This window comes from Scomber scombrus, chromosome 7, assembly GCF_963691925.1.
Source record: "Scomber scombrus chromosome 7, fScoSco1.1, whole genome shotgun sequence".
In the NCBI taxonomy this organism is placed as follows: Eukaryota; Metazoa; Chordata; class Actinopteri; order Scombriformes; family Scombridae; genus Scomber; species Scomber scombrus.
This window is the reverse complement of record NC_084976.1, coordinates 7323531-7345065: the sequence shown is the minus strand read 5'-3', so window position 1 is coordinate 7345065 and position 21535 is coordinate 7323531. Positions and strand designations below refer to the sequence as shown.

Sequence of the window (21535 nt, the reverse complement as noted above, 5' to 3'; positions counted from 1 at the left end):
ATTACACTCAAGTGGGGGATGCTCTACTGTACCCTGGGGCCAGAGAGCCTCTATAATAAGCTTTCATCAAGGAACTCAAGAACGATGTCCCACATATTAACTAGCAGTGCTCACCGGCATGTGAAAAAAGAAAGGAAGAGACAATACTTTAAAAAATACAACTGTTTAATCTGTTTTTGTCAAGAATGGTAAGAAAAATACAAAACTCAGTCTGGGAATGGACAAAATCACTTTTGATCATTATGAATATTGCTGTAAATTATTATTAATAATGATAATAAAAACAACCATAAACAAAACCTATGAACAAAATGTTTTATGTGGTTTCAGTCTCTATGTTTGAATTTACTGGATACAAGCTAACATTTAGTAGCCTGGCACCAACCTGTTTCAGCATGAGTGTGTTTGCAGGTGAAGATACAGATTACACCAGTAACCACAACTTGACATGCTGAACAAGCCAATTCACACTTGCTGATGTTCTTTGCCACCAATTAAAATTCTCATACTTAACTGGAAATCTGAGGTCACTCTGTGAATGACGCCTCCTTCACATAAAAAAACATCCATGTACATGTTCACAGAAGTTCTTTTCTCAGTTCTCCCAGGTCTTTTCCGATTCTCTATCAAGAGTGGTGGTGGAGTCTTGACCTCCTGGCTCTGGACTTTTGACCTCACAGTCTTAGGTACGCCACCTGAGGATAACAGGAAGTTAGGAAACTTGTGAACACACACTTCTACACTTTAGAAAACGCCTTTTTGTACAGGATAGGACTTGTTTTTTTTGCTGGATTTTTACAGTCTGCTGATCAGCACAGCAACACATTATCTGCTATTACGCTCTTCAAACAACAAAAAAACCACAGGTGGTAGAGATTCAATCAACTTCAAAACCACACATTCAGATAAACAGCGCTATGAAAGCAAATCAGCTCGGCCTGGCCGGCTCTCTCTCTCTCTCTCCTCCTCCATCTGCTATTCCTGGGCATTTGCCTGGTGCAGACAATGGTTGCGCTCCACTGAGGGCTCTATATTGGGATGATGGATGAGGGCATTTGCCTCACTCAAGGCCCTGTCTTCTCCGTCCCAGTGCCAATGTCTGCTCACCACTCAAGCGCATCAATGGTAATTCATACAAATGATAACAAACGGCAAATAGAGGTGAGCTGCTGCTAACGCAACTCGGAGTCCCAGAAAGAGAAGACAAAAGTGTGATAAGAAACTGAGAAACCAAAACAACAGCAGACTAGACAAAGCAGAGAGGGAGTTGCTAGGTCGAAGCCGGGGGGAGAAATGTTCTCCTTTACAAGCTGCCACTGAGCAAGGCACAAAATCTACAGTGATAATAACCATGACTGTACTGGGCAGTATTCATATTCATGAATACTTAGTCAACAATCCTCTCCAGACATGTTTTAAAATGTATATAAATAATGAAAATGGCATCTCATCTCTGAATGGTTAGATCCTCCTCATGAACATGGTAGCCCCTGCCATCAGTATATGAATGTGTATGTGTATGGGGATGAATGCGGCATATGGTCTAAAAGTGCTTTGAGTGGGCGGAAGACGAAGAACACTAAACAAATAGAGTTAATTTACCATTCTAGACTAATGGGTAATGAAAAATAATCATTGCAACTGAAAAAAATGAAATAAAATCCATAGTATTCTCAGAGTTGTATTATTCTCCCAGTTGGATCAGTATCAGTGTCATTAGGACCTTGCTGGACACTGTTTTCCTTCACAACTCTGTTCCCAAAGTATCTACAGCATGAAATGTGAACTCCATGCTGCAAACCAGCTGGTGGAGCACCTGGCTGAAAGGGTGAAAATAACAAACCTGCAAAACGTGTCAAAAGACCCATTACTCTCATACCCACGGTGAGTACATTTTACTTTTTTTTGGGAAATAAACTGTGTACATTATGTGAAGCCGCATGAGAAAAGCTTCTCAGTTTTAAAAATTACACGAGGTCTTTAAAACTGGTAGCGATGCTGGCAGCAGGTCTGCCCAGAACACTTGATGATAACACGCTTAGGGGTGTAACACTTCTTTGATCTCATTGGAATTCTTTTGAGCTTCGGCGCTTTAAAAAAATAAAATAACATCACTGCAAAGCCACGAAGAGCAATATGTCTGGCTGTAGGAAGAGATTAGCTTTGGCGGAACGGTTTTTATTTTTCATCTCTATACAACGGCTCTTTACCTGAAGAAGGGGAAGAACAGAAGAGAGAGGTTAATGTCTGGGTATTAAAAGGTACTGAGACAATGACAAAGGGCTGGTATGAGCGAGTCTTTTGAGCAAACACTCACTCTTTGATGCCAGGTAGTCAGGTGTTATTGTAACACTTGAAACTTGGCAAGAAATATGGAGAATATTTTGTTATATGTGAAGAGACAGAGACAGAAAAGAGGTGTAGAAGAATAGGACATGACAAATGAAACGAGTTCCGTCTGACCCACAATGAGTGCACTTATGATTAATGAGCATATCTAATTAAAAAAAAGCTCCATCATTCTCATCACGCTACAGGTGAACAATCCTGACTTGCCGTTATATATATATTTTTTGTGTTTAACAGAACAAAATCCACCTCTTCTATATCTTCAAGTTGAGATATTGGTCTGTTCCTGACGTACACACTGATGCAGAACAGCAGCGCAGACCCCCTGCTCAGTTGATAAATTCCTCTTCTCATCCACTGGTCCACGTCCAATGAATCGAGACGTGTGCGTCTTAGGGGAAGTAATTTATTTCGACAAAGTGCGGCCGCTCCTGGTGTGACGCTTTGTGGGGCTGCGGGAGAGACTGGGGCGATGTATGATTGATACGTTCCCTCAGTTCCTTCATTGTAAAACGTCGGACCACTTTTTGGATCGCTTTCTGTCTAACCTACATGCCGCGTCTGTGGCAAGTGAGGAGGAGATTAATGAGGTGGTGGAGAGAGAGAGAGAGAGAGAGAGAGAGAGGAGGGAGGAGGGAAGTGTTGTCTGTTCCCGGGCTGGAGAGTGACACTGAGCTAGAACTACTTTACACCCCATTACACCGGTAGGCCCAGGGATGGAGGGCGGGGAACACAGCGGCCCAGACAACAGCAGACATTCCACATGCAGCATAATAACAGGCTGGGTTACGGTGCGGGCTTTGATCTACTGGCGGTGACTGAAATTAAATAAAAACACACATATCACAACCGCACCGGTTCACACCAGTTTCCTGCAAACATTGGCTTTATGCTGTGACAGTTTGGTTGACCCTAACCCCAATACAGTATATAGAACAAGAAGCCCCACAGATACCACCACTGCTAGATTGGGCATAAGTATAATCTTCTCACCCTTGACAAACTCAGTCTATACAATGAAGCCTGCCTTGTTTTTAAAATCTCACATGGTCTTGCCCCTCTACCACTGAGCCAGTTTGTGGCCAGAAAGGACAATGCCAGAACAACAAGGTCTACATTTAAAGGGGACTGCATTGTTCCTTGTTGAAGGAGTGTGTTTGGATGCTTGGCCTTCTCTGTCTGAACAACACATGATTGGAACACTCTCCCCATACATATAAGGACCCATTCAACCCTTTCTCTTTTCAAAAACCCCCCCGGCTCAAACAACACCAGAGCTGCACACATAACTAAACCTACAGCTTCTGTGTATATCACCATCATTCTATTGTGGACGATGCTTTTACTCACTGTTTGTATAAATGATGTGTTATCTGTAGTTCATAATGTAATGTTATTTTAATATTATTTCTTTCTCTGTTTACTCTTTTGCTTGGCTAAGATGTAAACTAGCCTCTTGGTTAACTTGGTAACTGAATATGCATGAGTGCCATTTTCAATTTCCATTTAGTTACACGTTATTTATCCCCGAATGGAAAGTTGTCTTCTCTCCACTTGTAGGTTTAGATACTAAAGCTGTTAAAAGTTGTAACCATCTATTTGAATAACTTAGGTCTTCATTTTGTAACTTTATCAGTCAATGTAATGTGTTATGATGTTTTGCTTACTGGTTAAATAAAACCTGTTTCGCAGCAGGCATTCCGGTGTTATAGCAGGAAAAGCACAGGTATAATTAATAACAATAAAGAGGGCATATTATGCTTTTTGTGGTTTTGTTATTTTTATGCTGTTATGATGTTGGATGTCTGTGTTAAACGTGGTCAAAAGGTCCAAAACTTGGTGACGGTGAACATATATAAAAATCAAATGTAAGTCAAAAACCAGGCCTGCTCTGAACGTTCAGTTTTTAATAGTAACTCCACTTCCTCCTTCTGATGACATCAGATTGTCCACACGTGCCCATTAACAGCCTTTGTTGCAATGGTTGATAAGATTGTTTGCAGCAAACAGCAAACATTTTGACATGTCATTGTACAGCTAACATTAACATCGCCTCTGTTCTATTCAAGTGTCTCAGTAAGCCATGACAGTGTGACAGAGAGCCAGCGAGCACAATAGCACGACCCACAAACTGAAGCGCCAACTTGGAACACACACAGTCATTATTCATTATATCACTTATACCTGTGCTTTTCCTGCTCTGACAAGTCGCAATGTACTCTGTGAAAAAGGCCTATTGTGCGTGCCAGCACCCAAATGGCTTCCTAGCACACTTGAATAAACAACTGAGTCATTGTTAATGTTACTCATTACACCTGTGCTTTTGCTATTATAAGTCAAAATGTCTGCCTTAAAAAAATGTGTTACTTTCCAGACAACAGATCTTTAGTTCAACACAATTATTTAGGCCGCATATAAGGAAGTCACTGCAAAAGTAGATCTACTGAAAATCATTATAGTTTTTCCATTTCATTTTTAGACTGCATGTGTGCACAACTATGAAAAGTACATAAGTCACAGTTGGATCAGTTGTAAATAAATCAAACTAAGCAAACAGCTGTATAATAAGGGTAAAGGCCTAACACAAGTGTTTCCACTCCTGTCTAATTAGGCCAGACTGTGCTTGACTGACATCATGGTCGTTAGTGATTGGATTAATTACGCCTGTGCTTGTACTGCTATGACATGTCAAAAAGTCATGAAAAAGTTGTGTTCACCTCACATTAATCTCAACCTGAGCAGACATCTGATCAGCCACCGCAGATGCTTGAACCTATAAAAGCCAATAGTGGGTCACTTATAGGTCACAGTGCCCTGCCTCTCTGCTTTACTTTCTCTGTCACATCTTCATCTCCTCCTCTCTAGCAGATGCAGCTCTTCAGATCATTTGAAGCCTGCCATCGTGCTGCGTGCTGAAACTCGGAGCTCCACAGTGTTATTTAAACAGTGTTTTCAACAGAGACTCTCAAACGCTCTCAGAGTATTTCTGGTAACTCTAGATGGCTCTATGATCACATTACCTCCCCGTCCTCTGCTGCCTATAGCACTATAGGCTTCTACAATCAGGAAGTGTTCGAGTGTGTCAACTTATCTCACTCTTTTTGCCCCTGTAACCCCTTCCACTATCAGAGAGATACTATGTCCTGTGTCTGGGTCGCTCTGACTGTGGCCTTCTCCATTTCAGCGGAGCCTAATTTCTTCCCCCTCCACCCACCACTGTTATGTAGAAAACAGCAGTACTGTCAGCATTATCTGCCACATTGAGTGAGATATACCTGCTCTGGAAAAAAAAGGACTCATAGTGTGAGAAACCACATTTTCAAGTTTGAGGCACAATTCTTCACAACAAGACAGCTTACTGTGGGTGGAACTATCAGAATAGCTGTGTGGACAAGTAGAAGCCCTCTACTCCAACTTCTTCGAAATTCTTCTTTTTTATGTTACTCCAACAAACATTAAAGTACAAGTTCAGCCCACAATCTTTTGTTCTTCCCTCGAAGCAGATATTGATAAAAACTGGCACCTACATGGTTGGGAACTGAAGACTGACCGATGAGTGTTGTCGAGTTTTGTTGAGTGTAAACTTCCCCAAATTCAATAAAGAGCAGAGCCGCTGAAATTATTACCCCACACTCTGATAGCATGCACAATCGGCTTCCACACAGGAGGTAAATACTATACAGTGGATGTGTTAGTTGTGATCAAGGCTTTATGTTAACCAAACCTTTACTTTTAGCTCCACAAACTATTGTTGTTAGTTAGGAAAAAACACTGGGCATTAACTGTACAGTACGTAGCAAACTACTTAGCCAGATGTGCTAAAGATAAACACACTATTAAATTCATTCTTTACGGTTTTGACTTGTGTTTTTGGTTATTGGAAAGGCTACAAAAAAAAGAGACCCCACCCTCCATACTTTTCACATACCTACTTAATAGACCCAACTGCAATAGCACTTTTACTTTAAATTCTTTTGCTTCCTCTTGCACAAAGGATGATTGCACCAAGTTTCCGTGGCAGTCTGTTTTGATTATGAATAGGTCTCTACCTTCAGATTAAGAAAAACTCCAAGCCCTCAAGGTAACTCCCCTGTCATAAAGCTGACAACAAAAGCATTCTCCACCTGACATCCAACACCAGATTTGCTCATTATATCAGCAGATGTAAAACTTGTTTAAGTGGTCGGAGTCACTTTTCCAAACTTTCTGAGCAGGAAGCAGAGATAATGGTGCTAATTACCCCTGTCACTAGGTTTAAAACGGCTAGGAGAATAGAGCTGTCAGCAAAGCTAACACCTCCTATTTTCTAGTCAAAGGGTTTTCCTTGGCGACTCGGGCTAAATATACACATTTTTGCACAATTACAGGTGTATAGAAGCTGAAATAAGGATGAGAAACGTAAAACTTTGCATTTGACCCGCATAATCCCTAAAGTGAGGCTGTTGGCTGAAACCTCTGACTCATGAAATTAATTAAGGAGGGATAAAAGCACTACTGTCAAGCACTACTGAATAGTGGAAAAAACAAGGTTGTAAGTGAAGAATAAGTGAAATAAGTGATTGCTGTCAGCTAAAAGAGTCTTTGCTGTGCTGCCAACGCAGCTTTTTACAAAAGATCAAGACAGATCTAAAGACTTTCAGCATCTCTGTACAATACACAATATCAGAGAATTTTAGAAATATCAAAACATACATAACTCTGCGTAAGATTGACATGTATTAGCCATAATCTGTTGCCCTTTACAGTAACTGTCTCACCTTGTAGGACCTCATGCAACGCATTGACGCAGGAAGTGCAGAGTTGCTGTCATCTATCACTTGCAGCAGTTCATCACAGACCTCGGGCAGCAGCACCACAGGATGTCCTATGGCATTGACCTCCCAGTTTGTTACCATGCTGAAAACACACACACACACACACACACACACACACACACACACACACAGAGCAGAAGAGAGATTTATGGTAACTGCCACAGCATTACAACCAGGATGATGCCCAGAATAGCTGCCGTAAATCCCACGTTGAAGCATTGCTGTTTTAATTAAGAGGTTTTTAACTGTAAACTGAACTGGATAACGAGGGCTACATAAAAGTGGATTGATGGTAAAGTGTGTGTGTTGCATCAATATATGTCTGTGCGCGTGAGTGTGTGTGTGTGAGGAGAGAAGAAGTGTGGACTGAAAGGTGAAGAAGAAGAGTGATTGAAACAGGGGAGATTGATGTTGAGGCAGAGTGTGGCGCTGATTCAGTTTGTCTGGGTGGCATTTAGTCATCTGTGCGGTTCCTCACGGGAAAAAGTTTTGACGCTCCTACTTAAGACACCATACAGCAGAGGCACTAATGCTATAGGTATGGCTGTGTTTACATGCATGCATGAAAACTAGACACTCAAGATTAGTTTTGCACAGTGCACCGACACTATACCACATTTGATTAGTATCAGTACTTTAAGAATGACAGTGTTTGTGTGTGCAGTGCTCTGCTTCCACTCTCTGTAGTCATACTGGTCGTGCCAATCCGTTTTTTTTCTCTTATATGCACTCTGCAGCTTTCGAGATGACAGAATGAGAAGCACAAAAATGCTGCTAGTACAAGTGCACTTGCTGACCTTCCATGGCTTGTTGACAAAGCAGATGCATGGAGTGAAATATGACTTTATTTCGCTTACATAGACGACAGTCGGGGCCAAGCCCGTCTGTCAAGATGTTCTAAACTTCACCTCCAACTTGGGAAAGCATCTCACTAACGGACTCAAGCAATTCAAAGAGCGTCAGGTGAGCGAATAACATAATTACTTACTTTTTTCATCATTGAGGTTGGCGAGACAATTAAGGGCAATGCTAACTGTTTAATTTGGCTTTAGCTTTTTAGTGAGTTTAGTAACTTACCACTGTGGCAAATATCTCTATATAACAAACGCATATAAGTTATATCTATATTATTAATACTAACATTATTCACATTGGTAACATTAATTTTATTACAACTTGCAAGCTGCTAAAAATGACTTTTCCTGATATTTTAGGTTTTTGCTGTGATATCATTTCAGTATCGAGATATTTTAGCCACGTATCATATTGTATCAAAGTCATATTATCGGTATTGTGACAACACGACTCAAGATTAGTGTCTTAATCAGGTTAGACAGGTTGTTAAGATAGCAAATCTAATTAAGTTATGATGTCTACATATTGACCCTAAACAACATGATTCAACGATTTGATTGTTCACATATCAGAGTTTATACAATAGAAAAAGAGTTGCAAGTACAATTTCCATTATACTCAATTAACATACTGTAACTATGAGACATACCGTTTCCTGCTCTACTGGACTGTAATGGTGCCTGCGAATTTCACTCAAATCATAATCAAGTCACTGCCATTAGTGACAAGCGTAATCCACTTAGGCATTGGCTCACTGATTCTCCAGCCAATTATTTGCAGTTTTAACAACATAGTGCAACCCCCTAGCTGCAGTCAACTGTGACCGACTGTATCCCGAATAAGAGGGCTATCATCCAGGGAATTCAGCTCCCCAGGCATAACATTTAATTTAAAAATGTCAGAGATGAGTGATGAAGGATGAGTGGTAAATTATTTAGGGGGCAATGGAAGTGTGAGTAACACCTGAATTTAGCTTTGCAAGACTTTTAAGAAATGTCAGAGAAAGGTGAAATTCATAAAAAAAGCTGTTAAGAACCTGAGAGAAAAAACTCTAATGTGCAGTCTGTTTTGTAACCGACAAGGATTCAGGGATCAATTTAGGTTTAAGGATTGAACAACCAAAAATAAACAGCTCTGAGGCCTGATACTAAAGACTGTGAAAGAGAAAATGTTTTGGCAGTGGCAATGTTGGCTGGTCATCTGGTCAGCCTTTTGCTTTGGTCCAGACTGAAGTATCAAATAGTAGATGGATTGCCATGAACTTCTGTACATTTGTGGTCCTCACAAGAAGTATCCTACAGACTTTGGTGATCAACCTAATGTTACCTCTAACAGCTACCATAAGGTTAACATTTGTGACTTTGAATGATATATTTCAACAAATACTGGATGGACTGCCATGAAATGTGGAGCACACGTTCATGTCGTCCTCAGGATGAATTGCAGTAACTTCGGTAATTCCTTTACTTTTCACCATCATTAGGTTCAAATCTGACCAATACTTTATTGACTTGATTATTATTATTATTATTACTACTTGATTTATGACCAAATATTTGCCAAAAAAAGAAAAGAAAAGAAAGAAGACATTCCCATCAGCCTGTACTTTATGTTTGGTGTTGATATGCATATGTTATCATGTTTGCATTTAGCCATAATGAACATATTAGCATGATGGTAGAGCAGCAAGCATGGATATAGACTATTAGTTTTGTTATTTCAGTACTGGCAACAGTTACTGTTACCTTTTACAGTATTAAATAATTGATAAAAAAGCTGAATTTCAGTGGTGTTTACTACAATTCAGGCGTGTCAAAAATAACAGTGCTCTAGTTAAAAGTTACTGTCATGGCTTGTTTTATTAGAAATATGCCTCTCTTGGTATCCAAAATGAACCTATGCTCATACAGATTGTCATGTCATTTAGATGCACCGTTACTGCTTTGACTGTGAAGACAGGCTCTCTCCATTCATATGAGTTTTGTCTCTAATTACCCTTTCTCCGTCAGTCAGCCAGTGGGCTTGTCAAAAACGGTAGAGACAACAAAACCTGCCCGTACTGCCTTCACTCTACCTGGCTGCGGGGAAGAGGAGGAGGAGGAGGAGGAGGGGGAAAGACGCTGAGTGCTGATTCAGTTGAAAATAATGAGGGTGGAAAGCTCTTCCAGTGGGGTGCCGCTGTACTGAACACGGAGAACCACATGCAGCACATCCACCTACACCTTTCTAATGCATCGCAGCAAGGTACACGGAGAGTCGCTCCAGTCAAAACAACACCCCCTGTATGTGCAAACATGAGCACGGCTTATGCAACTGACAACTTTGAGACGATAAACGCCTTTGATGGCAATCTCATTCGCAAAATAATAGACAATTATGCCTGGGCAGGGAACCTTAGCGCGCAGTGTTCTATTAAGACCTAAAATCTGTTCACCAACAAAGTAGTCTTTCATCCCTCGCCGCGAGCCGAGACAGGTGGTGATTGAGAGGATGCGTAGCGAAGATGAAAGGATAAGATTAAGCAGAGGAAAACAAAGATTGAAGGGGGGCAGTGGAGGGTTGAGGGAAAGGAGGGGAGGAGAGAGGATGCAGGATGCGGTGAGTGTCCTCGCTTACTCTCTCTGCTGGATGCCTGTGTCAGAGCAGGCAATGTAGAGGAGTTTCAGGGCTCTGGCAGCTCTGGGTGATGGACTGTGAAGAGCGGGGGAGTTGATAGACCTCTCACCCCCCGCACACATCTCTGAAGCTGACGCTATGATGGAGTCACTGTTCAGCAGCCAGAGCTGCAGGAGGAGCAGACAGGTCACTTAACACCACAGATACACATGCTGGAAGTCATAAAGGAGAGGAATCATATAAAGTCTATGAATCATTTCTTGATAATACTTTTATTGATCTTCAAAATCTCAATCAAAAGATAGTGTTATTTTTGATAATCGTGATTGATAATGTTTTTATGAAATTTGCTTTTAAACATGATTTAGGACTAATGACTTGTAAATGAAGCATTACTTCACAGCTGTAAAACAGGATTATACAGCAGATTTTCTAATACTCTCCATCTGTTATTGGTGTTTCTGTTATTGAGGATATTGGTAACGGTTTGATCATAAGAGATAATATAAGTAACATTACTATGTAGGATAACACACTGTACATTTCTTTGTCTGAGAATAACTGTTTTGCAAAACAGGATCATATATTTGTTAAACTATAGATGATTTCATATATGAAACATGAAATAGCTCCTTACTGGTTGTAATAACAATGCTTCATACTCACTTCTGGATTAAGTAACCTTCATTAAATGTGCAATCTCAGTATGTGTACTTTTATCTTTTAGGGTTTTAATAAGGCCACAAGATAAGAAACAAATGTGTTGATTTTGAAAAAAAAAAAAAAAAATCAAATAATTAACTATGGAGCAAATAAAGAGGAAGTGAGACAAATGACAACAAAACACAAGGATTAAATAGCGCGTCATCTACTTCAGATATGATGCAGCGTCTTAAATATATCAATCTGGTTCATTTGGTCTATTTTAACATATAATGAGTTCTATTGTTGAATCTGCCAGGAATATAATCTGTGGAAAACTGGAATACTTGCAATCTGGGATGTTTTTGTTATGCAAATGAACAGACTGAAACACACATATGAGCACAAAATATCATCTGCCAGCAGTATTACAATATAAAGACAAATCAGTCAAACACTAAATCACCCACTGTGCTACGTAATATTATATTATACGATGAATAATAATGAATAATTCTGGTCTTTTCTTTGCTGTCCCAAATACTGGATTTATTATTAAATGCAACCTCTTTTTATTGCAGTGGTTTGTCACTGTTGTTGAATAAAGAGTCACTTATGATAATCCACTTCTAGCTGATTTTTTAAAGAAGCTAAGAGCATGACAGTGCGCTCAACAACTCTAAAATTACAGTCAATCAGCTTTTCATGTTGCTTGAATAACCTGCCATGTCACTCTTTCCCGTTTCTGCATTAACTGAGTGGCCTATTTTTATGTTAATGTCATGAGTTTCTCTGATTATGCCGGCTCGCTCTTACCAATAAGAAGGCTTTTCCATCAGGAGGCTGGACGCAGAAGTGGAAGGTGCTCAAAGAGTTGGACAGCTCCAACAGCCTGGCTGCTACAGTCCTCTCCAGGAAGAGAGATCTGTCCAAGAGGGACAATGTTCATTTGCATTTTTAGTCTCTTGGGGCACCGTTTTAACCTTACAGTGAGTGAAGCAATCAACGGCTTTAGAAAAACAAAACTGATGTTCATGACATGTATAATGATAAAAAAATATGGTAATCTCTTTTTATAACAGCTTTAAAGGCAGAAGCATACGTGCATACAGCTTTAAAAGGGGGGAACGTGTTTTTGAACAGATGGTTGGAGGAAAAAAAACTATCTGAACAGATCTGCAACTATTTTTAAATTGTTCAAACATGCACAGTTGGAGATGTGATGATTAAAATGTTCAATTCAAACCAACAATTCTAACATTATAATTGTTTTGTATTTTTTAAAGCCTGAACACAGTGCTGCTGATATGCGTCATTCCCCAAAGTTTCAACAAAATCCAATCGGAGGTGTGTCAGATATCGGGTGAGACTGACATACAAATGAAGTAGAACTGATTTATAGTCCCTGCACTGGTTTGATCGTGAGGGACAAAAATATACAACAGCAGTAACAATGCTTTACCTAGAGAGACTGTGAGACTGTGAGACTGCGTGTGGATTCATTTTCCCTCCTACATCCCCTGTATAGAAGAGTGTGTTTTATTTATAGACTTCACTTTAACCCTTCTCTACTGTTCGGGTCACATTTGAACTGTTTTGACATTTCACAGCTGTAAAAACAACTCAAATGTCGTTTTTTACCCTGAAATTTGATGACTTTTCCTAAAGTGGCCCAAAATGCACAAATATGAAAATATTATAAAATGTTATACTTTCATATAGGTGCTACACATTTGTCCATTGAGGCTGTTCTGGCTCAAATTTGGCTGGTATCTATTGACATGGCTTTTAGTTAAATGAATAGTTAATAGTTTTAATAAGATAGTAGTTATGAGGATTGATGGCTCTAATGGTTATACAATAAACCCCACGGTTCCATAAAGTTCCTCAATTTTTCAGTATAAATAAAATACTGTTTAAATCATTATTGCTATGTTATATATTTCCATGTCTTAGGTAAAATAGGACATGATATTGTGTGATAGGTGTTTTTTCTTCCAAATGAGTGGTGTAAAACCTAAAAACTACACTCTCTCTGCTCTCTGAAACATTAACCAAGGTTTAATCACCTTTTGAGCAGTCAGATCGGCTATTAATGCTCTCTAAACAGATCTTTGGTTCAAAATTTAGTATAGACACTTTTTATGAGGGGATTTTTAGACCGGGTCAAAATTGACCTGGATCATACTGCGTGGGTGTAAAATATGAACAGTATGTAAGGGTTAATAGCTACAGTTTTGTAAGTGTTAAGCTGGGATGAAAACCTGCCTGTTCAATGATGCTTCTGGTTTTCTGTCTCCCACACTGGGCTCCACCACCACCTGAGTGATGTACAGTTTCAGAGTCTCTGGAAGACACAACAGAGGAACAGTGATATACACAGTTCAAAATTATATTTATTAATGAAAGTCTATTAGAGTGATGTATACCTGGTGCGATAGCCTCTCCCAGCACTGAGGAACAGCTCTTGCAGGAGATGAGCGTCACTCTGCGGCACGCTTTCTGTACAAAAAAAAAAAACCCAACACACACCCATCTTTAGCGTGGCAGTTTTAAAACCACAATCAATAGGCGCTATAACCAGGATGGAAAGCAGAGGCAGAGAGAGAGATATACAGAGGGCAGATTGTCATTTGTTCTCCTTGCTCTTTATATTTGCCTCTCTTTCTATTTCTCTCGGTTTCAGTCATGCAGAGAGTGCCACTCGTGCAGAGAATGAGTAATGGAAGAGTGGAGGAGATCAATCCTCGTCTGCAGACTGACGGAGTTTAACTTGACTGTTGCAGCTGTCTGAGGAGCCTGTGCCTGTGTGGGTGAGTATGCTGTATGATAAGAGTATGAAGGCCACCTGTTCTTGATTTTATTAAATGCTCTGTTACTGGCAGTTTAGTGCTTAAAACAACGGGGTGGAAATAGTTTTAAGTTTGATTTTTAAACATTTAGCAAGGTTCTTCCTCAGTGACCTTTTACCAGTTTTCACTAGATGTGTTGTGCAGTGCAGGATTGAGGCCTGACTGATGTTACAAAGCTGTTTTTAAAGTTGCCCTCCACTCAAAGTGTTATTCTTCTGGTTCCTACACTAAATGTTTGAGCTTCACAGTGCAGGATAATTTATGTGCAGAGTTTGACACTCGAAGGCCATTTCTCTGAGCTTTTTGAAAATCTGATTTTTTTTTTTAGGGGTGGGCCTATGGGCAGGATTTGTGACATCACAACTAATTTGGAAGTCAATCATGACCCAGTATTCAACTTCTAAAAGTGTGATGTGGAAACTTGAAGCCTCCAGTGCACAAACACTGAGAATAGACTGTACAGTGATGTAGGAGTCATCGTTTGTCCTGAAGTTAAACTGAATGAACAACATGTGCATATTCATAGATTATGTAATTGTTAATGGGGAAGGAGGAGATTCCATTTTAAGTGTTTCAAACTGGTACTTGTTTGTGGAAAAATCATATCAGATGCACATTATAGTTCCAAGCAGAGTATAGTTTTGTCAGTAGCTTTTTGTGGTTTTTTTTTCACTTCAAACTGACTTTATCTCCACTTGACCTCCTCCCATTACATAGAAGAGTGTACAACCTCCTGCTTTTAAAATCCTGCAATATGAGCTAATGAGCTGTTATGGCTGTTTTTTGTCAACAGTTTTCCTATTATTTATTTGTTTTACCATGGACACTTCTCACATTCAGCTCTGCATCCTCCCATTATACCCACATGCTCCTGTTTTAATTTAAGAAATCCAGTGTAATGCAATGGTTTGTATAATATCCTGTTCTACTTCCAATTATTCATTTTCAGCCCCTTAACATTTACACAGCTTTTATTTAAACTCTGTTTAGCATTAATTGTTCTTCTATGAAAGTGGGCTTCAAAAATATCATGCTTTATTATTTGATTAATTTAGGTACATGGTTAAAATGATATTTTAATACATATATATATGCATGAATAGTGCCCAGTAACTTAAAATAGAATACAATTAAACAGAAAATTAAGCAATTAAGATGATTTCTAATTAAATCCAGAAAAGGCTGTGCCCATTTTCAGTATGATCCAAATATACACATTAATAGAGATGCTTTTGCTTTAAACACACAGTGACACTCCTCCTGCTTTTCCTTTCTCACTGCAGATAGTAGGTATGACCTTTACTGCTAGTCATATAATCTGATGACCAACCATGGCAATCATTCTTTCATTTTAACCTTTTTTTTAGGCTCAAACACCTCTCAAAAATCCTTAATTTTGTCAGAAGTTCATATACAGAGCAACTGTAACATGCAGGTTATGGAGGTTTTATACTCTTGCTAAGAATAAATCAGCAAGCCAGTTTTTTTTCTTTTGTATGTCACTCACCTTTGGATCTTGATTGTCTTCTGAGCCAACAGGGCTCACCTCCTGAGTGAAAGTATGTTCACAACTGTCATCTCTGGCTAAAAGGACAAAAGTGTCACCCAGCAAACAATCCTCTGCTCTGGGCAACAGCTTGTTGTTGTTGGCGAACGGATCAGGGTGGCAACACCAGTCGTCCACAATGGCATTCCAGTTGCCATTAGGGAGAGGAAGAACCCGCTTAAACAATCTGATAAAGAGGAAAAACAACAACGCAATTACAGTTTTTAATTTCCATCATGTCCTCTGATATTCGGAAATTGTATTAAGTGGTGCTTACAAAAGTGAGTGTTGTTATTGCTCAATAAGCACAGATTTCCCCCGAGGGCCAGAGGAGATCAAAATACCAAATAGAAAAATTTGACAAAAAGTATTCAAATGCTTTTCTATCAACAATAAATTGGAATGCTTGTATAACATTTCCACAGTAATAAAGCAGGTGAAACCATATCCAAGAAGGTCAAACCTGCTTTTATATCACAACTTCCTGATTCTTGCAATTTAAAGTATTCAAGGTTAAGCAAACAAATAATTTCATGGCTTTAGTTGGAACAAAATTCAACTAGAGTTTAACATATTCAAAGAGACAGGATCACATCAGCTTTGTTCTGGCCTCTCTTCACTGATTGAATTTAAGATTTTCACTGATTACATTGACATTGAAAGGTGAACAGGCTTTTGAAGTCAGAGCTCCTGCCTCAGGATCTGAAGCTTGTAGAATAAGTAACATCTTTTAAAGCTGCATTAACTATGTGTGACCACTTGGGGCAGCAGAAACAAAAAGTTGATGTGGGGAACTTATTAGTAAACATCTGCCTATTTACACATCACATAAACATTTTGCTCAGTTTTTTCCTCCACCAACTAATCTGCTTAATGCTTCACTATACTCAGCAGCTGCCTACTGTTTAGTGCTGGGCAGGTAGCAAACAGTTCGTTTCTCAAAGCTTTTTTTACTGCTGATGGAAACACGGTTGATGAGAGTGGTGAGAGTGAACCAAACACTAACCATTTGAGCCCTAAAAAAATCAAAGCAATGAGCTGAAAGATGATTAAAATATTTGTAGAGCAGCGGGAAAACTGCAGAGTTGGGTAATAATTCTGTTTGGGTTCATCAGTGCGGGTGATGCCTTTCACATTACACACCGTCCCTTGACCCACTGTTAATATAAAATATTGATTTGGGCAGCTTTAATTAAATTGTTTAATACATTCCTGTATGCTGTAGTATGCACAATTTTAGTCTATAGAGAGAAAACTTTTGGGTGGCACCTTGTGATGGTTTCAGTCAATCGTAGCGTTAATATCTCTGTGCAGCCACAAAATGGTACATATGTTTGTTGCAAAGCATAATGAGGCATAATATTGTACAAATTATAACATTCACCTCCCTCCAAGCAATTCTCTGCTCATTCCTATTTTGTCTGTCCCTTGTTGAAAGCAAAAAATATAAGTATTTGGCAACTTTTAGTGGGTTATTGCTGAGAAATACAGCCACAGGGCAAGGGTCTTGGTAATGCAGCTATTGCAATTTTCAGCATGTCACAGTGCTGACCACAGAAAGCTACTCGCTGAAGGCAATGAGAACAATACCACTGTCCAGCTGAACCTACAGGGTAAGAAACACAATTGTTTTTTTAATAGGCAGCGGAGACCTTTATGTCGCACTAGCACTATAACTCTAACCCAGTCAGCCTGACAACTGTGGACTCCGGCTCCTGTTCCATCCATCAACTTTTTTTCCCCCCCGAGCTATCACTTCTACCGCTGGGTCATACCATCAATAAACACTGACTCCTCTTCCTGAGGAGGAGGGCTGTATATAAAAACCCATTTTCCAGTCTTGGAATTCTTCCTCGTCCGTCTGCTCCTCACCTGTCCTCGAGCAGCCTTGTCATGCAGCCTTGGCAGTAGAAGCAATAAGTCTCTTTTGCCCGGAGTGTCTCCATCACGCCGTCACAGGCCTCTGTGGAGGGCCAAAGGCAAACAAGTAAATGAGCCAGATTTGGTGAAAGGGTGGTAACCTTGTACTACAGAGCAGAAAATCGATAAAATACTGGGTGGTGAAGGTGGCTTGGCTTAGAACCGGGTGATCAATCTGTCTTTGATTAGATTTGTCAGTGGCTGTCCTTAGCCACAGGTCCCTCTTACGGCTGTGTGTAACACAAAAAATTCTCAGGAAATGCCAAAAGACACTTTTGGGGATATTATGCAATGGCTCAGCAGTGCACTTTTGATAATATGCCCTCAAACGATCAAACTAAACTTAAAAGGGACTATTCTCATGACTCTGATGATATGTTGCTTATGGACCATTGAGGATCCCGAGATCAGAATTTCCACCTCCACTGTCTCTGATGACCAAGTGACTCAATCCAATTAATTCAAAATAGACAGCAATCTCTAAATAGCCACCAAAAGACTTTGTCCTTGCCTTGGCACAGAGGACTCTAGCAATGTTGAGGGACCTTGCACGTGTCTGGGTGTGTTTCCAATGCTACTCTTGAACATTACCTTCATTTCTGCTCTGCACGACATTAATACGCAGTCTGAAATGCAGCTCCTCTCCACAGGATTCCCCTGCGGGGGTCGGAATGCAAGATCCCTCTTCGAAGCTAACTCCTGGTGGTAAGATAGGGCTCAGCTCGCCCCGGGGAGTCCGGATGCAGAGAGAGGAATCTCCACCGGTCACGCCAACGTCAGCAGGACTTCCAGCGATGTCTTTCCTGGAGGACAGACAGGAGGAAATGCTTTATACATGTTTGATAGGAATATAAACGAGATTTAGGGTCTAGTTTTATGGGACGCCACCATCCATCACTTCTGTGCTCCACATTAGCCTTTCAATAAATGCTATATCGACATTAAATTATGCGACAGGCTATATAAAACAATATATGTTCTGCTATTTGTATACATCACATTGCGTGTGTTATGACTCTCCTACAGAGGAGGAGGTATGGTTTTGGGGTCTCATTACTTCATGCAAATTAATTCAACCAACAAGCGGATTTCCTAAAAACCTGGCAACACCAAATCATACAAATGCACTTGTCCCTTTTCCAAGTCTTACATATTCAGGAGAATCTATAGTCAGTCAATGTCTCATACTACACAGTGATTAATGACTCAGCCTTGTATGCAGAATAACATCTATTGTTTTTCTCCGTCCTGTACTCTGAGTTGAGACGATATAATATAATAGTGAGGGTTCAAAGCTGTCCCAGCAATCGCTGCAGAACTGTGCTGACTAAAAATAAGGAAGTATTATAAATAATACTACTGGATCATAAATACCACCTCTACCTCCTGCTGGATGTTGCTGTCTCAGCTAAAGGAAGCACTGAATAATGACTGAGTTCTTGACGACCTCTAGCTGAGAGAGGCGCTGTTTTAACTGAAAACAAAGCGGATGCAGTCTGAGCAGCTCCTCTGGTCATAAGAACAGATTTCATTACATTTTTCATTTTTTTGTTTTTGTTTTCTTACACAAATGGAAACAGTAACAGTGGAGTGAGTGGTCTGAGTGGTTGGTGGCTTTATTTAATCCCCCATTGCCTGAAATTTCTGACTGCAGGTCTTCTAGTCTTAAACTAACTTTTAAAATTGTGTTTGTAGAGGTGTATTAATGTTTTAAGAGAATAATAATAATTGTTCCACTGTGCAGAGCCACCTCTCCACTCTAAACCCAGTGCTTTGGAAGAGACCAAGGGGCGGGGCTTCCTTTACTGCCCGTCAAACCTCATCAACCCCATCTAGTGACGATTTTGGTGTACTGCATCCACTTTCAGCGAGCAGCGGTGCCTGTGAGCAATTTTCTATGTTGAAAAGACCAATCACTCTGCTTGAATAATAACATATACAATCCTTAACCTAAAACTCAGCAAAATGCTGTCTTTTTTGTTTGTTTGCATTGGTTGCTTCATGGAAGGAAGTACTCTTTATTTTACACAACATTCCCATTCATTGAAACATCATACATTTTGTGTAGTCCATATTATTCATATTGTGTCTACCTTTCTTGACACAACAATAATCAGCATTAAATTTTTTTATTTTTATATTACATGTCATAATATACAATTACATGACAAATTTCCTGACCCAAACAAAGATGGCAGAATTTAATTTGCCCCCTTCTGCTTGATGTAGAGAAATAGACAAACAATTTAAATGAGATCAAATTAAATTAAATTTTACTCTGTACATCAGATATATTTTTATAGCAGCAGGGTAGAAAAATCTTTGAGCATATTTCTTCAAAACTTAAATTATGAGAAGAGAGTTATGACCTGCTGTGAATGTTTATCAGATTCTGCACACTAGCAGCCAGTTTGTTTACACTGCCGAGTGCTTCATCTTCTCACATAAACGATCTTTCATATAACTGGATTTTCAGTATTTTTACCGATATATGATTAAAGAGTAGTCGACAAAACCGTCAGTATCACAAAGACGTGCGATTTGCATTATATGTGACGTTAGGGATTTGAACATATCACTGAAACAACAGAGACATACTATTATATTACATATTTCACCACCACGATGCAGTAAAACTGGCATCAGTTCACATGTATGTATTAAGCTAAGTTAGCTAACATTATTACAGTTAGCTCTGAGTTAGCTTAGCTTGCAGAGAAATAGAAGCTTGGTAGCAAACTGGAACATTTAACTAGCTGTGTATTTAAGTATTTACCCGACAATGAGGAGTCCACTCTGAAGCCTCTTTCTTAATTCGAGGAAAACTCCGACTCCATGTCTGTTGGCTGGCATCTCTGCCATTAAGTCAGCGAGAAATTCAAGAAGAACGATAATAAGATCACACACTAGTCAAAGGCCAATATACAGACACTTAACATTACAGGCACAGCTGTCTGTGTGCAGTCTTGAGGCTGATATTCTGCAGCAGCGTGCTCATCCCGCCAGTGTCAAGTACAGTTCAATGAGAGAAGAGCTTCCGGTCACATATTTCAAAATAAAACAGACACAAAAAAATATACATTTTTTGACATTGACCAGTTACCTCAAAATGTTTTTTGTACCACTCCATGTGCATTTGACTTCCACAGTCAAGTGAAGTACATTTTCATATACTTCGTTTGAGAGTGTAAATATCAAGCTATGTTTGTTTGCAATATCCATATTCAAACTTGACTGCTATACTGTCTTCAAGTGCTGGCAGGTATCAGGTGTGAATAGTGATTATGAAGTAAAATTTGTCATAAAACTTGAATATTGCATGAAAGGTGCATTCATAGTTTCAATTTAATTTGATTCAATTCAGTTCAAAACACTATTTGTCTCAGAGGGGCAACTTGCAGATTCACATACAGTAGCACAGTAAACAGGGAACAAAATAAAGGGATATTTTAAAATATATATACATAAAAAGAAAAAAATAGCTGTAACCTATATGATACTAGTATAATATGTAAAATACAAAAATGACATGTACACATGATGAAAATGATATGAGAATGATAATATTAGCGATGATCATTTAGGTGACTTGGGTGTTTTTATATCAATTTTAACCTTACTCTTACTCTATTGTCCATAAAGGTTTTTGATTAAATTATGTAAAGGATTTTCCACATCTTTTAGTCTTTGTATTTAATAGACTTCCACTATGAATTATGAATTATGTAATTGCAAAAGCTGAATCTCCCCTTTTTGTGTTTTGTTCTGGGAAGGTGGGTTGGATGTTGTGTGGGTAGATGCACCATACTGATAATTTCATGTTGATTGTATGCATCGTGTAATAAAACACATTTGAAGGAAAAAAAAATCTGAACACACTATTTGTTAATCAAAACAATAAAGTTTATGAAAAAACAACCTTTTCATTGTCAGTTTACTTC

At 39.3% G+C, this 21535-nt stretch overlaps 1 protein-coding gene across 1 annotated transcript; it reads right to left on the bottom strand.

The window, feature by feature from the left end:
* Positions 1 to 230: 230 nt before the first annotated feature.
* ube3d (ubiquitin protein ligase E3D) lies at positions 231 to 20582 on the bottom strand. Its single transcript, XM_062422876.1, has 10 exons — positions 20371 to 20582; positions 18186 to 18397; positions 17547 to 17637; positions 15636 to 15861; positions 13706 to 13778; positions 13545 to 13623; positions 12093 to 12201; positions 10635 to 10801; positions 7107 to 7245; positions 231 to 695 (listed from the first exon to the last, which is right to left on the bottom strand). The coding sequence occupies exons 1-10, from the start codon at positions 20454 to 20456 to the stop codon at positions 675 to 677; spliced, it is 1203 nt and encodes a 400-aa protein (XP_062278860.1). The 5' UTR covers positions 20457 to 20582; the 3' UTR covers positions 231 to 674.
* Positions 20583 to 21535: the final 953 nt, after the last annotated feature.